Raw genomic sequence first — 18939 nt, 5'->3', positions numbered from 1 at the left:
CTCCCAAGGAAAAAAATCCCAAACATTTAGTTCAAATGAAACAGATGAAGTTAAATTTCTATAGCTCACAAGTGTGCTTTCACAAACGTGTTATGTCGTTGTGTCCAACCTTGTCTGCAGGTGGGCCAAGTCTCTCCTCTTCATCTGTGTGATTTGCTCAGTCTTAGTGTCTAATTGGGTGCTGTTTCAGATCTGTTCTTGACTCAGGTCAGTTCTTTCCAAGACAGTTACATGAAAAGGATGCTTAAAGTGAGCTTTTAAAAGGAGTCCCCTGGTGTTACTTTGAAATTTTTCCAACAGCTTAGTTGCATATCAAAGGACCTTAAACAGATGAATATAGCCAGCCTTCAAGATGGCCTCAGATGCTCTCTGCCTCCTGGTACTGAACACCTTGTATAGTTTCCTCTGATGTTGAGTGGGGCTGATCTGTGTAACCAAATGGATGTTGTTGAAATGACTTCCAAGGCTGGGTCATAAAAGTCACTGGGGCATCCACCTTGCCTTCCTAGATCACTTGTTCCAGAGGAAGCCAGCCGCCATGATGTGAAGACATACAAAGGGCCCTAAGAAGAGGACCATGTAGGGACAATGACTTTCCAGGCATATGAGGGAGCCATGTTGGAAGATGACCCCAGCCTCCATCAAGTCTTCAGATGAAACTGCAGCCCCAGATGACACCCCGAGCCTCATAAGAGACCCTGAGCCAGAACCATCCAGCTGAGCTGCCCCCAGATTCCTCACCCTAGAAACTAGGTGAGATAATAAATAATTGTTCTAGACCACCAGAGAGTAATCAATTATGCAGCAATATAGAACTGACACACGGTTCATGAACATAGGCTTTCTGTTGAAATAAAACTCTTCTAGATCTCTAATTCAAGTCTTTCTAGTCAGTTTCAAGATCTATTCCTGTTAACTTCTTGCTGCTCTTTTGAGCATATCCTATGTTTTAGCCTTCTAAAAGAGCCAGCCGTGTGGTTCACGAACTGCTTTCTCCTGCTTTGAAGGTTTGATTGGTTTCTCCATTTCACTCGGAGTCAGCTGAAGTTCTCCTACACCTTATGTTATCTGGATGCTCTGAGCCTAACCTACCACCTTCTATCCATTCCCTCCCACTCATCTTTGAGTGCTCTTCCCCAGATATCCACAAGACTCTCTCACTTCACTCTTCTCAGGGCTTAGCATAAATGCTCTTCCTGAGACAAGCTTCTCCTGCTGACTGCATATAAGGGATCACCATTCTCTCCCCACTCTGAGCCATCAGCGACGGCCCTTTTAGCCGCTAAACTCTCAACTCTTGTGTCTGGGTTCATCTCCATTAATACATAAGCTCAATCAGAGCGAAGATGTTCTTCCATTGTATGCTGAGCATCTGAAACGATGCTGGGCACACAGTCACCCCATTGAAAAATGAAGAGGGACCTTTATTAAAAATTCTCTTGTTTAGGTTACCCATAGGATATTTGGCCAGGAGGAGGGCATGAAGGAGTGGAAAGAGAATCCACATGTGAGTTTTAAGAACCAAATTAAATGCCTTAAATTTGGAGACTGCTATTTAAAAATCGATCTGCTTAGAACAGCTCACCTGGAGGATAAAAGAGAGAACATCAAGGATGATTTTAACAATTTTGGTGTCTTGGATGGTAAGCAGATTCACCAGTGGTTCCAGGACGCCAGAGTGGACAAGCTGGATCAACTGGTCTAGGGTGCCTCCAGTTGTGAAGTTAGCTACGGTCCAAACAGCCTCTTTCTGGACTTTAAATTCTCCCTGCCAAAAGAGAACATTTTGAGTCTTTATAGGTCCTAAGGAACTTAAATACAGTGATGCTAACTTAGTTCAATTTGTAGGTAGGCTGGGGACAGCCGGGACTGTCTGTGCAATTTACATGGACCACCTCAGCAACCTGCCTCTAGTTCCTGAGCAGAAGACAGCATCTTCAAGAAGCCCAGAAGCAGGCAGGCAGACTCCCGTGGGGCCTTCGAGGAAGGTTCTAAGTTTTGAAGTAGACTCCCTTCCTTAGGTCGGGTTATGGGAAAAATAGGCATTATGCTTGGAACTTTAGGTTGTAGTGACCTAGGTCAACATTTCTGGTCTTTCTGTCACAGGAAAACTATGGATGAGAAGCTCCCTAGCTACAAAGCTGAGTACACAGAAGCGATCTCAGGGACTGAGCCAGCCCAGAGGTGACAGAGAAAGGCCACTGAAACATCACTCAATGTATCCCTTGCATTTATAAGAAACACTTTGCCCAGACATATGGGAGTCATCTATTGTAGAACCTTCTATCCCCAGGCAGGAGTTATTCCCATTTTATGGCTGGGGAAAAACTGGCTTCAGCTTAAAAACACAAAAACAAAAACGTATCGATTACCAAAACACCATACGGCTCCAAGCCAGTTGTAGTTCAAAGGGCAGTTTGAAATAAGAGTCCTCCTTGACACGTGACTGGATGTTCTGATTAGAATATGTACAGCCTCACGGACGCACACGGGATAGGAAGCATCCGAGGGATTGGACTGAGCCCCTGATTTGAGTGGGGCAGCTGGGAACCCACCATCCGACCTGAGGGCAGGCGTCCTACCAGCAGCTTCTCCTTCCCACCCTGCTCCACTGGCCTTCCTGCTCCCTATAAGACGGAACCTCCCCTGGGTGGTGTCACATGTAGAGGATTTAAACAGAGCTCGTCCATTCAAAGGTGACCAAAAGAAATGCTGACACATAGAAGCTGTCCCCCGGAAGGGGAGTGGGAATCAGGAGGAAGGAGGAAGCCTTACTGTATTTGCACATTGTATCTGGATTTTCAGTGTCTATTCCCACTCTAATTGATGTGATTTTTTTTACACTGAAAAGTCCACTTTCTTCAGTGTATCATATCACCATAACCGGATAGGGTTTTCCTCCTAAAATAAAACAACCGCCCCACCTTTGGCAAGTAGAATGGATGGTACATTCTTTTAACACTAAAGATAAGCCAACTATTTACCAGCTCAAGATTTTCCTGACTGTTAGAGCTGTGGGGATCACCTTTCCGTGGAATAATGCCTATTTAGTCTCCTAAATCTTTTACGGGTTATCCCAAACAGGATGCCTCTTCCTTTTTCCAGGGCAAGTTAGGAAACTAAGGTTTCCTCGCTCTGTTGGGATCTCAATTGATTTGATCCTTAGCCTGTCTCTGAATTCCTGAAGGAGTTCAACACGGGGCTGATTGGAAAATAGCCTTTTGTTGTGGACACACAGGGCACCACTCACATTTTTTAGTAGAGCCACCAAGGGAGGCAGCATGCCGCAACCAATCAGCCGCTGGATGTGTTGGCAAGGCCCTGCAGCCACGTTGCTCAAGGCCCAAGCTGCCTCCTTCTGGATGAAGGCCTTGGGGTGCATCAGGAGCTGGGGCAGCACGTTCAGCATGCCCGCGTCGATGGCCACCTGGGTCTGGTCATCTGTTCCCGTGACAATGTTCCCCATGGTGCGGAGCGAGGGCGTCTGGAAGAACAAGGCTACAGGTATAACCAAGCATTGCAAATTTCTGGGAACAGAACAGGACAATCACACCAGACTCTGCGCATTCCCAAGTGTTCCTCAAGCTAGATTCATGGCACTCTGGAAACCCAGGAATAACGATTAAATCCTTGATCCCTGTTAATTCAGCACATCCATGGCCATTTGCATAATTTAAAGGTACTTGCTAGCCTCTCAATAGTTCCAGCTCACGTGAGATAGAGGTCAAGGGATGCCTTTATTAAGAAATAATGCTGCCCCTTTTCGTATCCTTATGGTGGGGGAAAAAATCACTAAATTGATTACAGGGTTTATAATGTGATAACTTCTACCGAGTTTGTCTTTAGCACCAGTGTCAAGTTTCTGTTGTATATTTAATTGGAGCTAATGAGATCCCAGTGGCATTTTTTTTTTTTAAATGTATTCACAAACTCCCTCTCAACTCCAAAGGTCCCCAGGATGAGTCTGCAATTGGGCTCAAGACACCCATCCCCTGAGGGCTGACTGTGCATTTTTTTTTTTGGTTCGCATGCACTGTAGTGGCTGCCCCCATGCAGATGGTTCTAGAGTTTTCCTAGCCTTTTATGCTGGGTATCTGCTATTTCAGCGAGAGCTGAAGTAGTGCTACAGGCCAACAGCCTCGGCAGGACAGCTCCAAATGAGTTCTATACCCCCCAGGACAAGCAGCTTTTTATAGATATTCTTATACTCTCCTTCTCCCCTATACTATCCTCAAACTAACCTTGACATCCAAGGAATACTATGCAAATCTAGGCATAGATGATCATGAAGGCTGCATAAATATGTAACATTAGCCACAGAAATCAAAAGGGCCACTCACATTTCAAGGCCTATCTTCAAGAAGCGTATTATGTAAGGGACACGTTTCATATCACAGCAAAGTACTTGATGTTGGTTTCCTTGTTTCATTTTACCTATACTGAAATAGACTAATAAACTGGGGAAAGGATAAGAGGGAATTTTTTTTTAATACTTGAGTAAGAAATTCAAATGTTACACTGAGCTTTATGTTAATACACATGTGTGTGCACGTGCGCGCGCGCGCACACACACATTGTATTAGCCAACTTGTTAACATCCATATGCACAGACCCCTAGAAGGAAAGTCCACAAAAGAATAGTTTACTGGGTAGAGGGATTATTTTAATTTGGTGTCTGTCTAGATTTGCTAGTTATCAGATTAAGACAGAGTAAGTTATTCAACATCCACTAGGACACTGGGTCAAAACAGATTCAAGTCTTTGGCTAGAGAGTAGCAGAGACCTGGGAAATGTAGACAACAAGCTTTGTTCTAGATAAAGTATGAGACCCGACTGTGGAAGACCCTGGGAGAGGCCCTGGTTCAAGGGAGTATGACTCACACATTCTCCTGTGAAGGCCCAGACAGAGACAGACAGGACTGAGGACATTTACCAAGACATTGAGCTCCGAGCTACTCATGAGCTGAACCAGCCTGGGTAGGACCCCCGTGTTGACCACTTGGCTGATGCGCTCGTTGGAGCCATCAGTGAGGTAGGACAGGGCCCAGCAGGTGTCCGAGAGAATTTCGCTGTCTTGGTGCTGCAGGAGGTGGGACAGGACAGGCAACATCTGCTTCACGGCTTTCACGGAAGGGTAAGGGTTCTTGTTTCGGCACAAGTTGGACAAGGTCCACGTGATGTTCCGCAGAAACGTGATCTGTAACAAGGAGAAGTCTTCCAGCATCGGGTGCAAAGGAGGAAAAATGCCAGTGGCTTATGTCCTTGCCATCCCTGATCAATACTATCGACCAGCATGAAGCAAAGCGTTTGAGCTTCACACAGAATCTGTTCTCGATAGTGATACATGCTAAGAAGACTGAGAATGAGGTTTAGGTTTCATACACAAATGTTAGGTGGAAGTTTCCTTGTAGTCTTCAAAAAAGTTCCTCCCCGCCTTGACTGAGTTTATGACCTAATTCATTTTTCACTGACGAAACAAAGGTGAAGCAGAAGTTACTTGGTCTGCCCATTGGTCAGTCACTCTATCGATACGTGGTAACCACATTCCTGACCTTTGTTGGAGGGTCAGTCCTCCTATCCCACATCTGGATCCCACTTTTGCCTTTGAAGATTGTATCCCCATGATCACTTCTCTCCCACCCCTCCCACACTCTGGGACCCTCCACCTCTCTAGCCATCATCCTGCTTCTATTTTTCCAGAGTCCAGTGTCAAGGATCATCTCTATTCACTGTCTACCTTGCAGCTTCCATTTGTTCTTCCACCCTTTCTAGTCTGATTTCTGCCCCTACTTCTTTGCATTGAGTGATGAAATCAGCTTCTTCCAAGCCACCAAATCCAACAGTGTTGTTTCAGCCTAGAATGGCTGCCCCTCTCAACCATCTTTAGTACCCCTCTTGGAAAAGCTCTTCTTGATACCTATGACACCAAACTGCATTTCTCTTGCCAAACTTCTCGGTCATTTGGGCAGACTCTGACTTCTGATTGTCAGAGCCCTTGAGACTTGGTCCCAGGCTCTACTCTAGGTCAGGGGTTGGCAAACTTTTTCTGCAGGAGGTCAGAGAATAAACACATCCAGCTTTATGGGCCATAGGGTCTCTGTCGCAACTAGTCCTCTCTGCCCTTGTAACATTACGAAAGCCATAGGCAGCATGGGCCTAAATGAATGGCAATGGCTGTGTTCCAATAAAACTTTATTTACAAAAGCAAGCAGCTGGCCACTGCTCTAGTTGATCCTGCCCAGCTGGATGGCGGATGCACGCATAGTCATCCAGACCCGCATTATCCACCCACCTGACATTGCTGCAGTGGTGCCTCTTACTCGCTTCAACTTGATATGTTTAACTAACGCTGATTCCTTTGTCCCCCTCCATCTTCTCCATTTCTCCAGGAGAACAACCTAACCTGAAACCAGAGGGCATTCTTCCTTCTTCCTATCCCCCGTGTCCAGTATGGCGGCATCCCAGCTCCCTCTGATCTCACTTTACCAGTAGCCAGAAGGGTCTTCCCAAATATCAGATCACTTCACTTCCTGCTTGCCTCTGCCAGCAAGTGGATGTCTAAGTCCTTCACCCCACTTGTCATCTTGCTCTGCGATCTCCTTGCAAACTCCCTGGTCATGCCAGCCTCTTACTTATCCCACCATGTCAGGTTATCTCCCGCCTTGAGGGATGGGTAGTCCCTGGGATTTTAGAAGCTACCTTACCTTCATTTTTGTTTGGGGAAAATCTAGAACGAACATTCACCCAAGGGGGTTCCCTGTTGTTGCCATATCAATCAACTTGGACTCTAAGGTTCAAACCTAGACCCAGTACCTAGGAGCAGAACTGGTGACCCATTAACTCTTGTCTGTGCCCCATGAATGGAGACTTTTCTACTTTTGCAGGATTGAAAGCTTAGAAAAACTTTAATGGACCTCTTCCAATGTTGCCTGAAGAAAAATTAGCACTATAGCCCTTGGGGCCAAATGAGAATCCATCTCTGCCCAATGTGATATTTAGTCCTGGGCCTTACTTCTAACTGCTGGCCTAAGGGGCAAGGCAGCAACCTCATGACCTAGCATTGACTTGAAAGTATTCCCCCAGATTCAGAAACTTGTTACTTAGTTAGTTTTTCTACTTTAAAGATACTTACTGGTATGGTTGATGAAACGAGGGTCAGCAGATATGGAATGGCATTGCTCGAGATAACAAGGTCTCTGAATTCTGGGCCATCACCTACAAATAGATAAAAATGTGACATTCAGGGGTCACCGGGGCGGCTCAGTCAGTTAAATGTCTGCCTTCAGCTCAGGATATGATCCTAGAGTCCCAGGATGGAGTCCCTGGATTTAGCCTCGAATTGGGCTCCCAGCTCAGCAGGGAGTCTGCTTCTACTTCTGCCCTTTACCTTGCTCATGGTCTCTTGCTTGCTCACTCTCTTTCTCTCAAATAAATAAAACCTTTAAAAAAATTTTTTTTAAAAGAATGTGATATTTGGGGCGCCTGGGTGGCTCAGTGGCTTAAGCCTCTGCCTTCAGTTCAGGTCATGATCTCAGGGTCCTGGGATCAAGCTCCACATTGGGCTCTCCGCTCAGCGGGGAGCCTGCTTCCCCTCTTTCTCTGTCTACTTATGATCTCTCTCCTCTGTCAAATAAATAAAATAAGAATTAAAGATTTTATTATTTATTTGACAGATAGATTTTTTAAACTTTAAAGTTAAAAAAAAAAAAAAAGAATGTGACATTCAAGGGGAGCCTGGGTGGCTCAGTGGGTTAGGCCTCTGCCTTCGGCTCAGATTATGATCCCAGGGTCCTGGGATCGAGCCCCGCATCAGGCTCTCTGCTCGGCGGTGAGCCTGCTTCCTCCTCTCTCTCTGCCTGCCTCTCTCCCTACTTGTGATCTCTGTCTGTCGAATAAATGAATAAAATCTTAAAAAAAAGAAAAAAAAAAGAATGTGACATTCAAACAGGGAGCAAAAAGAATCCTGAGCTAAATGACTAATTCTCTAAAACCCTGTGTAAAGGGTGAGAAGCCAAAACACATCCCCGGGCTAGTCAAGTACATAGCATAGCCATGAACTAGATCCTGGGTCTCCATCATGTTGGCTGGGTAGACAGGCCAGACGGGAGGAGCAGACACCACACAGCAGCAGTCTGTGGACACATGAAGGAGTCAGCCAATGGGTCCAGGAAGTGCCCTTGAGACTCTAAATGCTGGTGGCACTTCACAACACAGATCTCAGGAAGATGAAGGCTATTGCAGGCCAAATCGTCTTTCCAGGAGACTTCGGCATGGGGTGGAATCTTCCGAATGCAGCTCAGAATCTAGCCTGGGAGGTGGGTCAATGCTAGCTACCTGCTGTCTGCTTCTGAGGTGAGAAAACTGATTTGAGACCTTAGCAGTCTCCATTTTTATTATTATTTTTTTTAATAAAGATTTTTACTTATTTATCTGACAGAGAGAGAGATCACAAGTAGACAGAGGCAGGCAGAGAGAGAGAAAGAGAGAGAAGCAGGCCCCCCGCTGAGCAGAGAGCCCGACATGGGGCTAGATCTCAGGACCCTGAGATCATGACCTGAGCCGAAGGCAGCGGCTCAACCCACTGAGCCACCAGGCGCCCCTCCATTTTTAATTCTTCAACCATTAAGGCGCCTGGGTGGCTCAGTGGGTTAAAGCCTCTGACTTCAGCTCAGGTCATGTTTCCAGGGTCCTGGGATCAAGCCCCACATCAGGCTCTCCGTAGAGGGAGCCTGCTTCCTCCCCTCTCTCTCTCTGCCTGCCTCTCTGCCTACTTGTGATCTCTGTCTGTCAAATAAATAATAAAATCTTTAATTCTTCAACCACCAAGGCAAGGCATAGGTTACTTTAAACCACCCAATTTTGCCTCTTCTTTACTGAACCAAGCAAAATGAGGGACAAAGTCTCTGTAATAGGTGCTTCCTTTCTGCAAGCATTTAACAAGCAGACTTATTTTATATTCTGTGTTTGCTAATCCCAGTATCTGAAGTCCTTGGAGGTCTAATCATACTGTTTGTTTCTGCTGACTCAGTCATGGTGGGTTGTTGATTCTCTGAACTCGAAACTGCTAATATTTGGTTGATCATAATTTATCAAAATCCTGAGGGACCCAATTGAGTTCATATGCCCCCAGGAGCTTTGTATTTATTTTCAGCCAGGAATCCTGGAGCCTCCAAACCTACAGCACTAACTCTTCATTTTATGCTTTCCTGGACCATGTAGGGAATACAGCATCAAGCCCCAAATTCACGAGGCCATAGTAGGGTTGTCTTTACAGGACAGACTTTTACCCCACATTGAGCAAACACTTTTCTGGTCTGTTCCCTTGGCAACTCTCGCCAGAGGTAGAATTCTTTCAGGCTCCTGGGTGATGCAAGGGTCTGTCCTAAGTACTGCACAGGTCAAAGACTTGTCTTTGGTTCACGAAGCCATTAAGACCTGAGGCTGTAGGACCACAGTATTGACAGATGTCACCAGGCAGCCCATAGCTTTAGTACACACTGCATTATCTATCTGGTCATCGCTTTAATTCAGAGTCAGACTCTGAACCTAACTCTGGATTTTGGAAAAGCCTGTCATACTCTTCCCAGCGTTTCTAGATATTTATACTGAGAATATCAAATCTTTATGCTGCCCAAAGAACCATAGCATGCCAGATGGCTGCCCACTGGTTTCCTCCCCACCCTGAGGAGAGAGTCTCACCTGCGATATTACCAAGAGCCCACACCGCCTGTTCGCACACGGTCATGTGGGGGGAAGACAGGAGCTCAACCAAAGGTGGGATGGCCCCACCTTCCACAACAGCTTGAGTCTGCTCTGAAGTCCCGGAAGCGATGTTGGTCAGAGCCCAGGCTGCCTCAAACTGCAAGCAGGGGTGAGGCGACAACTTCAGGAACTCCACCAGCCTGGGGATGAGCCCTGCTTCAACAATCAGTTTTAGAGGAGGGTTCTTTTCTTGGGACAGCATTTTCCTTTGCAACGAAAAGAGGGGGGGGGGATATAATGACAAGTCATGTGAGGCCGATATTAAGAATCTCCTTTATAAACATTCCTGGCATTCCTAGCTATCAAATGAGACTAACATCTGGGCCAGAGCTCCTTAATATTCTAAAGTCCAACCTATAGCACTTTGCAGTGACAAAGCAACATTTTTCCCTTTAGGTATTATCTATGAGCGGAGATTCCTATAGAGGCCAATTTAAATTAAGCAATTCATCTCTGACAACACTTGCATATCTTAAGTTGTTCTCAAGGACAGTGTAGAGAAACAATTTATTCTTGCTTTTGAATGGACTCGCCTCTTATATCATGTGGGCATTTTGCCAGTGCCACGAAACCAAATAGGCCACTGGAGCTCATTTCTAGTTAGGAATTTATAAACCACAGAAGTCTGTTTGGCAGTACCTGGCTGCCTGGGTGGCCTGGAAACACAGGTCTGGATCTGAGGCATTCACGCCACTGATTATTTCTTGCAGGGTGAGGCTGACCTGCAAGGAGACACATTCAGGTCAGAGTCTCTGCCCACAGGAACCATGAAGGTCATCTAGTCCAGCCATCTGATTACAGGCTGGCTTGGACAGTATCTCCCAACATGCACATTGGTCTACATTAGGGGAGAGAAGAACACTTGGTGGTCTTGTAAGTCTCATGGATCTGTGGGACACCCCCCTTGTTCTGGGGAAGGGTTAATTCCTATCATCACTTGGATCCCCAGCACCTTTTCATCCTGTGCAGTAAGAACATGTTAGGGATAACCAGCAAAAATGGCAGAGGAAGGACTTCCAAAATTCTCTCCTCCATAAAAACAAGAAAACCTACACAAGTAGATCAACCTTCCAAACTCTAGAAATGGACCAAAGGCTTGTAGCCATTTGTTTTCTTTGAGCCAAAAAGAGATTGTTCAAGAAAAACAGCTAATCTCAGGAAGAAGGATTCTAGGGAAAAAAGTGCATCAACATATGAAAGGGATTATACATCATCACCAACTAGAATTTAATCCAGGAGGCAAGGACTGTTCAACATATGAATATCAGTATAGTAGGTCATAGTAATAGGATATAGGGGGAAAGGCACATAATCATCTCAGAAAATTCAGGATAAGCATTTAACAAAATTCAGGCACACTTCCATGAAAATAAACATTCAGCAAGCTGGAAATAAAAGGCAATTTCCTCAACCTGATAAAGCCATCTAATAAAACCCCAAACAGCTAGTGCCATACTTAATGGTAAAAGAGAAAGTTTCCCCTTCAGATCAAGAACAAGACAAGGATGTCCACTCTTGTTATTCAACATCATATTGGAAGTGCTAGACAGATTAATTAGATAAGAAGAAAAGAAGTCATCCAGATTGGAAAAAGAAATAAAATTATTGCTATTGGCAAAATTCTAGAACTTGTATATGGAAGATTAAGGAATCGCCCCCCCCACACACACACACAAATAGAGGTTCAGGTAGTTTTCAGGATTAACATATGAAAATCACTTGTGTTTCTATATACTAGCAATGAACAATCCAAAATTGAAATTAAGAAAATTTTATTTTCAATGACATCAAAAAGAATAAAATACATCAGAACAAATTTAACAAAACTACATGACTTAAATGCTGAAACTATAAAAAAATTAATTTATTAGATCCCCTCTAAAAAATACCCATGATCATGAATCGGAAGACTTAACATTGTCAAGATGGGAATATTCTTATAAACTGATCTATAGAGGGGCGCCTGCATGGCTCAGTGGGTTATTCCTCTGCCTTTGGCTCAGGTCATGGTCTCAGGGTCCTGGGATCGAGCCCCGCATCAGGCTCTCTGCTCAGCAGGGAGCCTTCTTCCTCCTCTTTCTCTGCCTGCCTCTCTGCCTACTTGTGATCTCTCTCTCTCTCTGTCAAATAAATAAAAAAAATAAAATCTTTTAAAAAATAAATTTAAAAAAACTGATCTATAGATACGGTGTAATCTTCATTAAAATCTGAGTTATCTTTACAGAAGAAATTGACAAGTTGGTTCTAAAATTCATATGGAGGGGCGGGTGGCTCAGTGCGTTATGAAGCCTCTGCCTTCAGCTCGGGTCATGATCTCAGGGTCCTGGGATGGAGCCCCACATCGGGCTCCCTGCTCAGCAGGGAGCCTGCTTCCCCCTCTCTCTCTGCATGCCTCTCCGACTATTTGTGATCTCTCTCTGCCAAATAAATACCTAAAATCTTTAAAAATAAATGAAATAAAATAAAATTCATATGGAAATGCAAGAGATCCCAAATAGCCAAAATAATCTTGAAAAAGAAGATTATTCTTGGTTGGAAGATACTTCAAAACCTATTACAAAGCAATCAAGTCTGTGTTGTGCTGACATAAGAGAAACATATTGATCAATGGAAAAGAACCCAGAGTCCACAAATAAACTCTCACATTTACAATCAACTGATGTTAGACAAGGGTTTTAAGACCGTTCAGTGGGAGAGAGGATGGCATCATAAGGCATCCAGGACAATGAAGTTGGACCCCTACTCACACCATTTACAAAAAATTTACTCAAAGTGGATAAAAAGGTCTAAACATTAAGCTAAAACCATTAAACTCTTAGAAGGAAACTTAGACATACATCTTTGTGACCTTGGAGCACTCAAAGGAGTCTTAAATAGGATATCCAAATCACAAACAACCAAAGACAAAAGTAGACAAATGGAGCAGTTACAAAATTTAAAGCTTCCATGCTCCAAGGATTCTACCAAGAAAATAAAAAGACAATCCACAGAATAAGAGGAAATATTTGCAAATCATATATCTGGTAAGGGTCTAGTCTCCAGAGTAGACAGTATAAATAACTCTTACAACTCAACGATAGGACAACTTACTCAAGTTTAAAAATCAGCAAAGCATTTGAATGGACATGTCTCCAAAGAGATCTAAAAATAGCCAATAAGCGCATCAAAAAATTATCATCAGTCGTTAGGAAAACATATCAAAAGTGTAACCATATAGCCCTTTGAACCCACTAGATGGCTATAATCCGAAAGCAGACAACAACAAGCGTTGGCAAGAAGGTCAGAATGTACAAAGGTACAGCTACTTTGGAAAATAGCCTGGCTACCTATTTGTTTCCTATTGTTACTATAAAAATCACCACAAATTTAGTGGCTTCAAACAAGATATTCTCTTATAGTTCTGGAGGTCAGAAATTCATGATCCGTTTCACTGGACTAAAGGCAGGTCTGGCTCCTCCTGGAGGCTCTAAGGGAAGACTCGGTCTCCTTCTTTTGTTCAGCTTCTGGTGGGGCCACCTCCGTTCCTTGGCTTGTGACCCTCTCTTTCCATCTTCAAAGCACAACATGTTAATCTCTGCTTCTGTGGTCCTCTCACATTCTGCTCTAACTTGTCCTTCATCCTTATTGTAAGGACTGATGTGATTACACTGGGCCCATCCAGCTAATCCAGAATAATGTCCTTTTCAAGATCCTTCACTTAGTCCTACCTACAAAGTCCCCTTTGTCACACAAGGTAACATTTACAGGCTCTGGGGATTGGGAGATAGAGCTATTTGGGGAGGGGCATTATTCAGTGTACCATAAGCAGTTCCTCAAAGAGTTAAAACAGGGTGATCATAGGACGCAGCCATTCTACTCCTAGGTATACTCAACAGAATTGAAAACACGTCCACTCAAATACTTGAGCACAAAGCAGCGTTATTCATAATAGCCAAAAAGTGGAAACACAAGCCCACTGACCAATGAATGGATAAACAAAATGCGGTATATCCGTACAATGAAGATCTTTTTTTTAAGATTTTTTTTTTTTTATTTGAGAAAAAGAGAAAGAGAGCACAAGATGGGGAGGGTCAGAGAGAGACGCAGACTCCCTGCTGAGCAGGGAGCCCAATGCGGGACTCGATCTTGGGACTCCAGGATCATGATCGAAGCCAAAGGCAGTTGCTTAAACAACTGAGCCCCCCAGGTGCCCCCATATGATGGGGATGCTATAAAAGGGATAAAGTACCAACGCATGTTACAACACGGACAAACCTTGAAGACATTACTCTCAGTGAAAAAGCACATATGGCAACTTAGAGATGGTGTACAACCATTCTGTTTGATGACCACAGCACATCATTGGATCCACTTGCCGGACTGAACTCATCTCTGTCCCATCAGAGTCCCGACCGCAGTCAGGTGCAATGATGCACGTGGATGGCTAAGATCGGACACAGATGGTGGCAGATCACAAAAGGCATGTAGAAACAAGGCTACTGGAGTCAAAGAAGAGAAACTCCCCCATCAGGACATTCCAGAAAAGATCTGAAAAACAATGTTGGCCTGCAAGTCAACCCAGAACTTACAATGAGGGAGGTTGGGGTGGATGGTGAATAGAAGTTGGAGGACAGCACTCAGTCCCAGACAAGACTTCATGTTTAGCGACTGGATTCTTCTAACTGAGAAAGAACATTTGTAACCCCTCATTTCCTATTTTGGCCCAAGTAGTAGCAAGTGAATTTCCATTAGAAGCCGCACCTTGTGTATTGCTCAGAACATCGATCTCAGATCAGTCACAAACCTAATAGCCCTTCAGCTTTCCGAAACCCACCAGTTCAGCTCAAGTCATCTCTCCGCCCCTCTCCTCAAAGACCCTCCATTAGAGCTTGCAAGTGCTGAATCTATTACACATTTTCCAGCCAGAGAAACTTGCTAAGGATGTATTTCACACCCAACTGTCCTGAACACCACATTCCCAACATACCCCTTTGGCTAGCTCTCCAGAAGCTGGTTCAGGGGAGAAAATGGTGATATTTCTTCTCTTTAAGGCCTGCTCATCTTTCTTGGCCTTGCGGAGTTCCAGGCTGACTGCCATGCGCTGGTGCCGCCGGATCTAGTGAGGAAAAGAAAGAACTGGAGCCCTTAGAGAGCAGGGACTCAGGTTCTCACTACATTTCGCTTTTAGCACACACTTCAAAGTGTCGGATGTCACTTTTACAGATACAACAGGCTGGAAGAGTTAAGATCACACAGTAAATAGTCTCAGCATGGTGTACCTCTTCCACTTTCTCCTACTATACCATGTCCCCCAAAATTGTCAACCTTCTTCCCAAAGTGAGGGAAGACCTATAGTTTTGGCAGGCCAGGATGCTCTCGGCTATAGAGCCATCTGAGCAAAGCATCCCATTGCCCCAAGTCTGAGCCCATCCTCCGCAGCGCTGATTAGTCCCTGAGGAGCAGGTCTGGTCTGGGCCTCCCATTTGTGGGGATCCAGGTGGGGCTGGGGGTCTATGAAGTCTAGGAAGACATGCCCCACATGACCCTGACCATTTCCATCATTAGGGATCCATCTACAGGTCATTCAAGCCTTGATCCAGTCCAATCCCGGGGGTTTTACTTGGAGGCCAGACCGAGGGAGATTATAGTTAAAAACAAAACAAGTGGCGCCTGGGTGGCTCAGTAGGTTTAGCCTCTGTCTTTGGCTTGGGTCATGGTCTCAGGGCCCTGGGATTGAGCCCCACATCGGGCTCTCTGCTCAGTAGGGAGCCTGTTTCCCCCTCTCTCTCTGTCTGCTGCTCTGTCTACTTGTGATCTCCCTCTCTCTGTCAAATAAATAAATAAAATCTTTAAAAAAAAAAAAAAAAGAAATACCCTTTTTCCTGGATCAGAAGAAACGCAGACATTATTAGCATCGAGAATCCTGGGGGGAATGATCTCTCTCTTTTTTTTTTTAATATTTTATTTATTTTTTTGATAGAGATCACAAGTAGGCAAAGAGGCAGGGAGAGAGAGCGAAAGGGAAGCAGGCTCCCCGGTGAGCAGAGAACCTAACGCGGGACTCAATCCCAGGACCCCAGAATCACGACCTGAGCCGAAGGCAGCGGCTTAACCCGCTGAGCCACCCAGGTGCCCAAAGATCTCTTCTTTAGATCTCTATTTTTGCCATATATGCTTTGTCGTCCCCATGTCCTGATCCTTCACTCCATTTTTTTTTTTTTTAAGAGAAGTGTGCACGTGCTTGAGCATACGCGCTCGTGAGCAGGCGAAGGGCAGAAGAGGGCAGAAGGAGAGGGAGAGACTCTCAAGCAGGGTCCATCCTCTGTGCAGAGCCACTGGGGCTCACTATCACCTCCCTGAGATCACATCCTGAGCCAAAATCCAGAGCTGGACGCTAAACCGACTGCACCACCCAGGCGCCCCCAACCCCACCCCACTCGGATGCATTTCGACCATGAGACTTTCACGGCTCCGCTCCTCCACCGACTGGAGCGGTGGCTGGGTACTCACAGACGCATCCTTGCCCCGGTACTTGAATTTTCTCAGCCTCCCTTCTGGAGCGTCTAAAGTCGGCATATTGACGGGAAGCAGTAATCCACCTGCAGGTAAGACAGTTGCCAGAGACGGTCAGTGCCCAGCATGCGGGTGCCTATGTCATCAGCCGTCCTTGCTGTAAGCCCTGGAAGGTTTCACAGTGGGTAGGTGAGCAGATGGGAGAAGTCCGCTTCCATAGGCATCAGCACACTGGCTCAAGAGGCGACGAGCACCATGGGAACCAGAGGAGCACCAGCCCTGGGCGGCAGGAGTGAGGGCTACCTTTGGAGGCAATTCAGCTTTGACTTTGATGGCGTGGGTAGGTCGGAAGGAAAGCACAGAACCCTTTTCTTGTTTGTACATCCTCCTCCCTCTCCCCGCAAGGACAATGAGGTCATGTACATCTTGGGTGCGATTCCCCAGCCCTTTCACAGTGCATGACATATAGTAAGTAGGTACTCAAGTATTTGTGGGAGGAGGGTGGTGGGTCATAGGGCACAAAGGGAGCCGGTCCCTAATTAGAGGAGGTTATTCAAATCAGGCCACATTTTAACTTTCTATCAGGCAGCGGGGAATGGCATTTCTTACAAGGGTGCAAGGAGTACCCATCTGTTTCCAAGTACACAGGCTGAGCCAAGCTACACTGCAGAGACGAGAAAACTGGATAAAGACAACCAGAGTCTATTGACTCTATTCTTGAGTGTAGAACAGCTGGGAATGATTTCGGGAGGAAAGACGCATTTAGACACATCAATTCGGATGGGACAGAGTAGACAAGTAGGAGGCTTCCAGAAGTAGAGAGCCAAGACTGAGGTCTTAAGAAGAGAGATGAACTCTGCGAGAGAACAGAACATGAGCTCAGTCTTGGTGACATTCCCTACTGGGCCCAGAAGAATGAAGAGCCAACAAGGGACGAGGAAAAAGAAGGGAATTTGAGTCAGAACAAAAGAATGATAGTGTCCAAGGCATTGGCAGTAACAGCAGCTACCAGGCTGAGCACAAGTTAAGTGCCACCAGCCGCCCGTAGCTGGATGGAGCCAATGTGCTGAGCCTCAGAGCAGAGTAGTCATAAGCACCTCAGGCCAGAGAGTAACCAGGTCCTATACTTTCATCTACCTTTAAGTAACCTCAAAATCTGCTTTGTAAGGAAGAAAAGTTGCTTTTCAGGACTAAAAGGAAAACCAGAACACCGTTTTTTAACTTTAATTTTCTTTTTAATTTTAAATAGACTCTGTACCACGCCCAGCATCAGGCTTGAACTCCCAACCCTGAGATCAAGAGTCACATGCTCTACTGACTGAAACAGCCACTTTTCCCCAGGACATCCTTTAAAAAAAGCCCGGGTGGCTCATTCGGTTAAGGGACTCATTTCGGCTCAGGTCATGATTCTGGTCATGAGTCAGAACACGAGTCCCCAGATTGAGTCCCAGATCAGGCTCCCTGCTCAGTGGAGTCTGCTTCTCCCTCTGACCCACCCCTTCTCATGCTCTCTCTCTCTTACTCTCTTTCAAATAAATAAATAAATAGTTTAAAGAAAACAAACAAGGGGCACTGGGGTGGCTCAGTTGGTTAAGCATCTGCCTTTAGTTCAGGTCATGATCCCAGGGTCCTGGAATGGAGCCCTGCGTTGGGCTCCCTGCTCAGCAGGAAGCCTGCTTCTCCTTCTCCCACTTCCCCTGCTTGTGTTCTCTGTCTCACTGTGTCTCTGCCAAATAAATAAATAAAATCTTTAAAAAATTAAAAAATTTAAAAAAAAAAAACAATAAAAGCAGCTCAAGAGTTTTCTATTTGCTATAATAACCGGGGTCAAGAGAGTTAACAGCTTGGAGTAGAGATTTAGGTTGGAGTGAGGAGCTATACCCTCCATCTCCAAGAGATAAGGCGCATGGCATGTTCTTGGTCTGGAGGAGAGTAGTTCGGTTCAGGGAGCAATTGGCAAAACACATTTATCACATGCCAGGAATGTCAGACATCTGGGATTAAATGAAGCAACATTAACAGTTAAGTGGGGTTGGGGTGCCTGGGTGGCTCAGTCGGTTAAGCATCTGACTCAATTTGGGCTCAGGTCTTGATCTTGGGGTCATGATTTCAGCCCCACTTTGGGCTCCATGCTCTGTGGGGAATCTGCTTAAGATTCTCTTTCCCTCTGCCCCTCCCTCCACTCCCACACACTCTCTCATGTATGCGTGCTCCAAAATAAATAAAATCTCTAAAAAAAAAAAAAAAATAGTAAGGTAGAGACAGTCCCATTTTACAGATGGGGAAACCATCTCAGAGGTCACTTCCTGAGGAAGCCCAGAGTGCCCACAGCTGTCAGGCATCCGCGTCAGGACTTCAGCCTAGATCTGACTCCTGTGTCCATGGTTGGAATCACCATGCTTTGCGGCCAACAGGTTGTAAGGAGTTCTGATGAGGAAAACAAGTCACCCCCATGGGTGGAACTTAACACATGGAGGAGGTATTGGAAATAGGAAAGCACAAGCAAGGGAGGCCATTTCTGAAATATCTGCCAATGCACTGCCGCTCCATTGCTGTCTCAGTGTCCACGACACCCTCTGAATATGCCTCTGTATGAGGCCAGTTTGGTACTAGGGGCTGAAACACTTTGGTTTCTGACCCAAGGCAGTGCCTGGCTCCAGGACTATTCCACAAGAACCATTCATC

At 45.4% G+C, this 18939-nt stretch overlaps 1 protein-coding gene across 1 annotated transcript in view; it reads right to left on the bottom strand.

Moving 5' to 3' along the window:
• KPNA7 (karyopherin subunit alpha 7) overlaps positions 1–16326 on the bottom strand; it is a 40966-nt gene extending 24640 nt beyond the window's left edge. The window contains exons 1-8 of the mRNA XM_045074872.1: positions 16252–16326; positions 14711–14857; positions 10402–10484; positions 9700–9968; positions 7133–7215; positions 4934–5197; positions 3251–3484; positions 1586–1768 (exon numbers count right to left, since the gene is read on the bottom strand). Coding sequence (XP_044930807.1) covers positions 1586–1768; positions 3251–3484; positions 4934–5197; positions 7133–7215; positions 9700–9968; positions 10402–10484; positions 14711–14857; positions 16252–16317 — 1329 coding nt within the window. The 5' untranslated portion in view covers positions 16318–16326. The remainder of the gene's footprint in view (positions 1–1585; positions 1769–3250; positions 3485–4933; positions 5198–7132; positions 7216–9699; positions 9969–10401; positions 10485–14710; positions 14858–16251) is intronic.
• Positions 16327–18939: the final 2613 nt, after the last annotated feature.

Source organism: Mustela putorius, unplaced genomic scaffold, assembly GCF_011764305.1.
Source record: "Mustela putorius furo isolate JIRA1106 unplaced genomic scaffold, ASM1176430v1.1 tig00000139_pilon_pilon_pilon, whole genome shotgun sequence".
Lineage (NCBI taxonomy): Eukaryota > Metazoa > Chordata > Mammalia > Carnivora > Mustelidae > Mustela > Mustela putorius.
The sequence above is the reverse complement of the archived record's forward strand: the minus strand, read 5'-3'. Positions and strand labels throughout refer to the sequence as shown.